General features: G+C 46.9%; 1 protein-coding gene across 2 annotated transcripts in view; it reads left to right on the top strand.

Annotated features, from left to right (window-relative positions):
• The first annotated feature begins 5,925 nt into the window (after positions 1-5,925).
• LOC138567291 (three prime repair exonuclease 2-like) overlaps positions 5,926-9,601 on the top strand; it is a 77,496-nt gene continuing 73,820 nt past the window's right edge. Inside the window, exon 1 of one of the 2 annotated variants that reach the window (XM_069645345.1) lies at positions 5,926-6,093. In XM_069645345.1, the coding sequence (XP_069501446.1) occupies positions 5,966-6,093 (128 nt within the window). In that variant the 5' untranslated portion in view covers positions 5,926-5,965. The remainder of the gene's footprint in view (positions 6,094-9,601) is intronic. The other variant, XM_069645346.1, reaches the window with a different exon arrangement.

Below are 9,601 nucleotides of genomic sequence, written 5' to 3'. Positions count from 1 at the left end.
TAACAACACTTCCGTTACTCCAAAACATAGGTTACCAGCAAATCTAACAAATGCCTACTTAATATTCCTTCAATCCACATTTAGTCACTAAAGTATAGTACAATAAACTAGTTCAATAAACAGAATTCACCAACAGGTATCTAACTACATCCATAATACTACAATAGTACTTTTAAAACCCAAGACAGTTAGTTTACACCAACAGGCACCTAATTACTTTAAAAATACCCCTCATCATAATACACTTCAAGTATGCAATTACAGTTCTTGTTAGTGCAATACTTCTTTAAAAAATCTGATATATTTCTAATGCACCAATATTACCACCAAATCTAACAAATGCCTACTCAATATTCCTACACCCCAAATTTACTCACTAAAGTATACTACAATTAACAGTAAGAATGCGCCAACAGGTATCTAACTACATCTAAAATACTATAATAGTACTTTCAAAATCCAAGACAGTCAGAATACGCCAATGGTTATCTAACTACTTTAAACATTCCCTTAATTACAACACACTTCAAACAAACATGCTATCACACTTACACTCACATAATATATCCATGCTATCACATACAACTATTCTGTAACATGTGCATTCTTTACAACTATGTAAATGCCAAAAACTGTATTTAATTACAGTTGTTTTTTTTAATCCAATATGTTTTTTTTCCCAATGACCCAATGATTATCTCATGTCAATACAACAACAGTTTAGCATACACTAATGTTGTAACAAGCGTAATACATAGAATGTACTATTTATGAGGGTTAAAAAAGTAAATATATGTGTACACCTGTATGCAATTAAAGGTTTCAAACAATCTTGTTTAACAAATTGTACTGTTTTTTTCACAGAAAAATAACCAGAGAGTCTCGCTTTATTACCATATGCAACTGATGTATCTTGGAGTGGCTTCAACTTCAGGCAGGACACACAGGAACCACTCTGGAGCCAGTATGTAGAAACGGTAAGTTGCTTTATTGTTACAGGTCAAGTAGGAAGGTAAGAATGGAGAGCAGGTCATTTGCCGCTACCTCCTCTGGCTCTCCTTTTCTCTCTCCGTAATCGTCATTTCCAGAACCCCCATTGCCCCAGGTTCCAAGCCTCACTCCAAGCTCCACTTACTCACACATACGCGCACACACACACAGCTCATCCTGCCAGGAGCAAAACTAGGTGATAGGCCACAACACATCTCCTTCCTCAAAAGAAGAAAACGGAAAACTCTCCACATGTGCACAAGGAAAACTAACATACCGAGGAACAATACTCCTTCTGTCCACCCCCAAGCACAGCTTGCTCCCTATGAGCAATAGACGTCACTAACTCACATCATTCACCTACAAAGAACCTTGCTCCTTCTGTAAGGCCCTGCCACACCCAAAACCTAGACCTGCCACGTCCAGGCACAACCTCACCCGCAGTACAGAGTGCCCCAGTCTCGGCAGTGCGAGCAACCACTCTCTCATCCATATTCATTAATGTTTCTTCTCAAAGAACTCAATGCAACATATGGAGGCTAACATCGAAGCCTCAATATATCTAACTCATCAGATAAGACCAATAGCAGCCCATTTCGCTTCAAGGTACCGGTGATAATAAAGTAATTAGTGGGAAAGATTTGGGGCCATGGAGAGGTTCCCTGTGGGCTGTGGGTGGCGCGCGGCCAGCAGGCCCTCCCGCTTGCATTCTAGCTCAATGGCAACTGCCAAGCAATTGCAAAGTCAATAGGCTTCATCAGACATGGGTCAAGTACAGCCTTAAACTCCCTAATTAATGCCACCATAGGCTATGGTATAACCCCACCTGCGCAGGTGCAATCACAATGCAAAGTGCAGTCTTGAACTTCCCAGTAATGTCTCAACATCGCGCAGTAAGTCATCATACGTAATGGTTACCTTGGCAGAAGCTGCCATCATGGACCAAAGCCATCCTCTAATGCCCTAATGTCAGCACAAGGTTTGCATAGTCACCATATCAAAGGCATTACCCCAGATGTCCAGGTGCTGCCAACATATGCCACGTCAACCCTCAAATGCCTCACTAAAGATATAATTTTCCTGGTGTCGACACCCATTTGCAAGATGGACTTCAACAATTATATTTTCATTTATTGAGCGCTTTCTGTTCACTAAAGCACTTGCATACTAATAAAATCCTTCCAACAACAAGCATTACACTTTGACCCGAGTTGACTGTTGGCCTTAGCAGTTCCTGCTCAGCTAAACTGTTAGTGTGGCACTAGGAGTGCATTACTGTATGACATTCAAATAAACAAAACAAAAAATAGCAATAAACTTTAAGCCATTACTAAAGCACAGCAATAAAGCGTACACCATTACAGAAAGATAACAAACGTGTGTCATATTTAACATAAAACAAGCACAATCAACAAACAGAAAAAGTGTAGCTAAACAAACCCTATTTTGCCATAGATATTATTAGCCCAGAGGGATGGGACGCCATCTTAATAGAGGTACAGACTCAGGCCACGATAACAGTTAATAGTGCGTTAATATATAGGCCCCCTACAACGATGAATGACTTTTTATGACTCAAATGGGCAATCTGATTCCACCACTGCTTAGTACGCCTCTAGATTCATGTTGATAGGAGATTTTCACTTGTGGAAAGGCAATCAAGTTGATGCATAGGTCTTAGAGCTGGTGAACATACTAACTAACATGGGTTTACCCAGTGTATTGAAGAAGCTACCCATATAAAAGGCAATATATTGGATTGCATTGCGACATATAATATTGCACTAAGTAAACCCAGGATCACGCCCTGCCCATGGTCTGACCCCTTTTTCTATATCCACTGCACTATCCTCTGTCCCAACAAAATAAAGCCACTGGTAGTGGCCAAAACTTGGAGTAGTTTCAGAAATACTGGGAAGGTGAAGCCAGAAAATATGCATGAATGGATTGTACCCCTAATTAATGAGCTTCCCAACATGCATATTGCTGAACAACTGACGCAATCTTATCAAGAGCCAATGAAGAAATCCACGAATTACCTAGCCCTGCTTAAAACTAAACGGGTGGGGCCCAAGAAATATAACACGGGAGATATCTGCCCAGCAGTGTTGGTTGAAGCTTGCTCAGATTCACTTCTTAGTATCCTGACAACAATTGTAAACACCTCGTTGTTGAATGCTGTGTGCCCAGGGATCTCAAAAGTGCATGGATAACTCGGCTAATAGAAAACCTGAATTAGACCCAGATATACCAGGAAATTACAGGCCCATCACCAATTCCCCATTCCTGTTGATGATTCTGGACAAGGTGGCTTATCAGCAAATATTGGATCACCTGACAAAGTATAATGTCCATAATAACTGCTAGTCAGGTTCCAGACCAGGGTTTAGAAATGAATTGGCCCTCCTGGATCTGAAGACGAATACGTTGCGCCACATGGACAACGGCCAAACTATGCTGATGATGATAGATCTGTCAGGGTCTGAAGCCAGGAAGCAAAAGCCTGCCAGTCTCCTTGCCTTACGGGGTACCAGAAGGAGCCTGTTTGTCTCCCTCGCTGTACAACATGTTCACGGCCCCTCTGTGTCAACTGTTACAGAGTAAGGGTATTTGTTTTTCCAACCACACCAATAATACGCAGTGTATCATCCACCTATCGGGCAACGATTTCGAGGATACGCTTGCTATAAATGAGATACTTTATCTCATTCAACGGTGGATGAGGGAGAATGGGCTTGTGCGTAACAATGATAAAATTGAACTCAAGATCATAGGGACGAGCCCCCGAATTGCCAGATTAGGAATTGAATATTCAGAGTTTAATATAGCAGAATGTAAATCTCCTACCAAAGAGAAGATTAAAACGCTTGGAGTCTATTTTGATCAAAACCTTAATATGAACATGCACATTGGTAGCCTTGTGTCGACATCCTCTTGTTATATAAGACATCTGTCTCATTTACGCCCAAATCTCTCTACAAAGAGCAGTGAGACCGTCGCCAGAGCGATCGTAGTTTCTAAGATAGACTCCTGCAGTAGCCTTCTGATTGGAGTCAATAAAGGTGAATTTCGGCGATAGTCGTACTCAAAAAATATGACTCTATCAAAGAAGCCAGTGGGGGTTTACACTGGCTGCCGGTAGAGGCCAGGGTACACTTTCGTTGGCTGACCATAGTTCCCCAATGCCTCGATGGCTCGAATCCACAATATTTGGCAGAAAGAATCATTAAGAAGCCTGCGGTTAAAAATCTGAGATCAGACAATACGAACTTGCTGGTGGTACCAAGAGTCCAACTGGCTCGAGTTAATAAGAGTGCTTTTTATACGGCAGCTCCCAGTCCCCAGAACTCAATCCCAGTTGTGCTCAGAGGGGAAGAATCTCTGGATAAGTTCAAGAAGAAATTGAAGACCTACCTTTTCAAGTCGCTCCCTTGTGTTTAGCCCGTGTTCTCACTCACTGCAGTTATTCTAGGTCAGCGCTGTGTGTTGACTGTCTGCTTCCTTCCCTGGGTTGTCATCTTCTGCGCCCTTATGCCTGCAGCTTCCTTCCCCTGGGTTGTCATCTTCTGCGCCCTTATGCCTGCAGCTTCCTTCCCCTGGGTGGTCATCTTCTGCGCCCTTATGCCTGCAGCTTCCTTCCCCTGGGTTGTCATCTTCTGCGCCCTTATGCCTGCAGCTTCCTTCCCCTGGGTTGTCATCTTCTGCGCCCTTATGCCTGCAGCTTCCTTCCCCTGGGTGGTCATCTTCTGCGCCCTTATGCCTGCAGCTTCCTTCCCCTGGGTGGTCATCTTCTGCGCCCTTATGCCTGCAGCTTCCTTCCCCTGGGTTGTCATCTTCTGCGCCCTTATGCCTGCAGCTTCCTTCCCCTGGGTTGTCATCTTCTGCGCCCTTATGCCTGCAGCTTCCTTCCCCTGGGTTGTCATCTTCTGCGCCCTTATGCCTGCAGCTTCCTCCCCCTGGGTTGTCATCTTCTGCGCCCTTATGCCTGCAGCTTCCTTCCCCTGGGTTGTCATCTTCTGCGCCCTTATGCCTGCAGCTTCCTTCCCCTGGGTTGTCATCTACTGCGCCCTTATGCCTGCAGCTTCCTTCCCCTGGGTGGTCATCTTCTGCGCCCTTATGCCTGCAGCTTCCTTCCCCTGTGTGGTCATCTTCTGCGCCCTTATGCCTGCAGCTTCCTTCCCCTGGGTGGTCATCTTCTGCGCCCTTATGCCTGCAGCTTCCTTCCCCTGGGTGGTCATCTTCTGCGCCCTTATGCCTGCAGCTTCCTTCCCCTGGGTGGTCATCTTCTGCGCCCTTATGCCTGCAGCTTCCTTCCCCTGGGTGGTCATCTTCTGCGCCCTTATGCCTGCAGCTTCCTTCCCCTGGGTTGTCATCTTCTGCGCCCTTATGCCTGCCGCTTCCTTCCCCTGGGTTGTCATCTTCTGCGCCCTTATGCCTGCCGCTTCCTTCCCCTGGGTTGTCATCTTCTGCACCCTTATGCCTGCAGCTTCCTTCCCCTGGGTTGTCATCTTATGCACCCTTATGCCTCCGGGTCGGTTTGGTTTGCGCGGTATACATTTTAAACAAAGCCACGTAAAAGCCTTGGACATCTAGCACTCTTCATTAGACTGTCAACACGGGCAACCAATTGCACCTAATGTGCACACAGACTATAACCATGTGTTCAGTAGCTCACTAAGCGCGGAACATACACGACTGGTGGCACATGGTGGAGATTTGCCACTCAGCACCTTCTGTGTTTCCCTGCTTGTGTTAAGGGGTGAGCTGCAAACGCATGAGTGGGGCGCAATATTTGTCGTTTGCCCTGGGCACTAGATTGCCTGGAAACTGCCCTGCCCTGATAAGGAAGTCGTTTCGCTTTCTGTACCCCGTGCATAGCCTGGCGATCCATGGAGATTAGTTGGGCCAATAAGGTGTTATTTGTGACACCCATCAGCTGGACCGGTGGTGTTGCCGTGTTCTTAGAAAAGGGGAAATGATGTCAGAGTGGGCGTTTGGCCAGTCTGCTGCCACACTACAAGACGGGGTCCCGGCCACTGCAGGGCTCAGTCGCCTCTGGGAAGCTTCGGGGACATTGAGAGTGGCTGCCATCTCAGTCGCCAGGTAAGCGGCAGAGCACGCCTCGCTGTATTTCATGCTACTGCAATTGCATACTGAAGTCGCGCATTATTGGGTAGGCTCGCCCAGGGCGCTACAATGCTACAATAACCGCTGTCAACTGCGAAGTACTGAGCAAGCTGCCATTGAGCGCGTATCCATATCACCTTTAGTGGTGAGGGGGTGCAGGTAGGGTGACCGAATGGAAAAAGTAAAAAACCGGGACAGGGCAACTAACATATAAGTAGGACTAACTGAAAGTGGCTGTCAAGGCACTACACTTCAGTAGCGGTTGGAGGGGAAGGAGGTTTAAGTGTTTCTGTTCAAATAAACACATACTATAATTAATGTATCACACACTACCATTATCATAATTCGTAAAATGCAGCTTTTCTTATGTGTGAGATTGTGCATTCCTGCCTGCCAGCTAGGAAAACCTACTACAAACGGGACCACTACAGGTTCCAATGGGAACGTAATCTTGAGAAATGGGGTGAGGGGGACAGCGCGCCCAATTCCGGGGCAGTCCCAGCAAAACCGGGACATTTGGTCACCCTAGGTGCAGGGGCGCTGGCTATGTAGTGATGGAAGAAGTGGGCAAGATGGGGGCTGGGAGATTGAGCGGGCCGTGAAGCGCGTGTAGAGACACAGGGCACAGCTTTAATCTGTGAGGTAGCTTGGTTGGTTAATGCACCTGTTGTAGAGACCTGTTATTAACTTGAAGATAAGTTATTTGCTGGCTTGTATGGTCTAGTGGGTTAAGGCCAGACCCGTTTCTTGGATCTGGCGGTGTGCAGAGCTAAATAGCTCAGGGGTGGGCTCAGCAAGGGGCCCACTCATAAAGCAGCCTCTCAGCTTGCAACAGAAATGATCGTCCTTGAACCCGCAATGGCCACGAAGCCATGAAGGTCGTGGTCCGAGGCTGACAAGGGAGACAAGGTACTGTAACTTCGGCACCTGGCTGGTAGGGTCTTGCAGTGAGGTCTGGACAAAAGGGCTGTTAGCACCTTTTCGCCCGCACAAGGGACACCGCCCGCGCATGCCCCGTCCACAGGGAGATGAAAGGGATGCCGCCAGGACATGCTAATGGGGGGATGTCCACTCAAGAAGGGATGGGGTGGGCAGTGCAGTGCTGGCCCCCTAAATCTAACACCTAGAGACCAAACCGGCCTGGCCTCGGGCTCAGCTGAAGCTGGAGCACACTAGCAGGACGTGGAGACATTCCGCCGCGTCCATTGCACGCCCCGACTGCCCCAAAATGAATATCAGAGAGAACTAGCAAACCACAAAAAGAACCAGCCACGAGACATTCCATGCTTCAATGATTCGAAGCAATGCCCCCACCCCAGGGGGGCACTCCCGTAGCTATAACAAACCCCCGTACATACTTACCACACGTTCAGCTATTCTTTATTGTTCAGGAATTTTAAGATCGTTGTTAGTTTTTTAAATAGAGTGCTGTTCCAAAATAGCGATTTACATATCGATGCAGTGTGCGCCATTCAATGGCCCTGCACAAGCGGGGGGAGGGGGCAGAGGGGCCTTTCCCATATAAACCAAGCATAAGTCACTTACAGTTGAAAGCACCCCAAAAGGACACCCACAAATAACAGGGGACTGTCTGGGCCAGGCCAGCCAGTGAATTGCTAGTGTGTCGCTCAATCCGCTCAGGCCCTTTGCAGCATTGCCAAGCAGAGGCGTTGCTGGGGGCGGGGGGGGTGGGGGGGGTGGATCTTTTGGTTTTAGTCCCCGGATAGAAGCTCAGGGACTACAACCAAAAGGCTATAGCTATCCCCGAATCCCGCCAGTGCCGACAGTAGCTTAGACCCTGATCTTTTCCAGACCTAGCAACACCCCTGTTGCCAAGCCAAGCAGGCCAGCAAAAGAGCACAGCTTTAAGAGGGGAGACACTTTGTGACCACCATTTTGAATGGATTTTCTACTCTCTAAATAGCAGACAAGTGTATGCTGCAGAATGGCTGCGTTTCACCCCTTCCCTCGCAGCGGCTATTCATGACAACTTTTCACAGTGGGCTTGAGGGTCACTCGCGCGAAAGGCAGGACCTGCTTTGATGGACAGCAGTTATTCAGTTATTCAGGGGTGCCCCCTGCCGGTGGCAAGCTGAACAGGACTGGTGCTCTTCTTGCCCACCCTCCTCTCCCATCATTAGGGTGACCAGACGTCCCGGTTTTCCCAGGACAGTCCAGGGAAATCACCCTCCGTCCCGGGGTCCCGGAAATGAAACACCGTTCGGGGTTTGCATGGTTGGGTGGCTACATTCATGAAAATTCAAATTTTTTTCTACAACTCTTTCAGAATTTTGAAAGCGAAGATTGGCTCGAACCCCCAGCCTTTCAGATCCAAGACACAACATTTACTGACTGTGCCACAGAGACTGGCTTGTGAATCAGTGTAGAGCAAGCCATGTTATGTCAATTAGAGCAAACGCCTGTTTTGAATTAACCTGCCAAAATTCACAGACAAAACTGCACAAATGAGATCATATACAGTTTATAGAAAGGAGAAGTGCTGGAAATATGATTAGGTGGTGGTTGTGGGGGCGTGTTGGAGGAGGGGCAGTAATCGGTGGTCTGCGGTGGGGTAGTCCCTCTTTTATGTTGTTGGTCGTCCCGGTTCTTCGTTTTGGAAAGCTGGTCACCCTACCCATCATGCAAGTGAGCGGGTCAAATGAGCAATGTCCAATAGAATAAGGGGGACAGGGGAGAAAAACAAGTGGCCGGCAAACCTAGCAAAACACAGTGCGAGGACTAAGCACAAAAGACGTCACACGGTTAAAACCAATTTCACTATCAGTAGAAATGAAAAGAATAAAAACATAACATTTCCGAATGAGTATGTGTGGTTCATGGTTGCAAACATTTTAGTGTTGGGGTGAGCGTTGTGAACCGTGATGTGAGCACCAGGCCATGTGTCTGTTATGAATTTAGAGATTCACACATACAATCCTTTTATCACAGACTTGTTTATCAAATATAGAGATCTCTGATCACTCTTTTATTCCTGAAATACTTTGTGATTTAATGGAAAGCATATAGGAACCCTCATTGGTGCTATTTGTCCCCTTTCCCACTCTCATAGAGGTATTTTGAAAGAGTATAATAGGAGTGTACCAGACTGTCCTTCTTGGAATGATAACCTTCTATCAGAAAATAGATAGTATGTTTAGTCTAGTATTGTCCCTTGCAAAATACAAGTGCGGTGGTACGAACAGAACGCCTGTAACACAGCCAGGGGGCCCCCACACTGCGACAGGCTGGTCACTCGCACTGTGCCAGTAGGGACAGTATGAAGCTGCATTGAGGCCAGGCCTTCCCTAAGAGCAGGTGACAGAAGAGCCATTTACTTGGCCAGCAACAGCTGGGTTTTCACATTAGATTTATTCTTTAAAATACCTCAATTCCAATGTCATGAAACCAGCTCCATTTCTATAGCAATGATTTATTGATATTGGGGGGGGGGGTTGTTGCACGCCACAGAGGTCTCGTTTGGGAA

The sequence above is a fragment of the Ambystoma mexicanum genome, chromosome 2p (genome assembly GCF_040938575.1).
Source record: "Ambystoma mexicanum isolate Mex_15411 chromosome 2p, UKY_AmexF1_1, whole genome shotgun sequence".
Lineage (NCBI taxonomy): Eukaryota > Metazoa > Chordata > Amphibia > Caudata > Ambystomatidae > Ambystoma > Ambystoma mexicanum.
The sequence above is the reverse complement of the archived record's forward strand: the minus strand, read 5'-3'. Positions and strand labels throughout refer to the sequence as shown.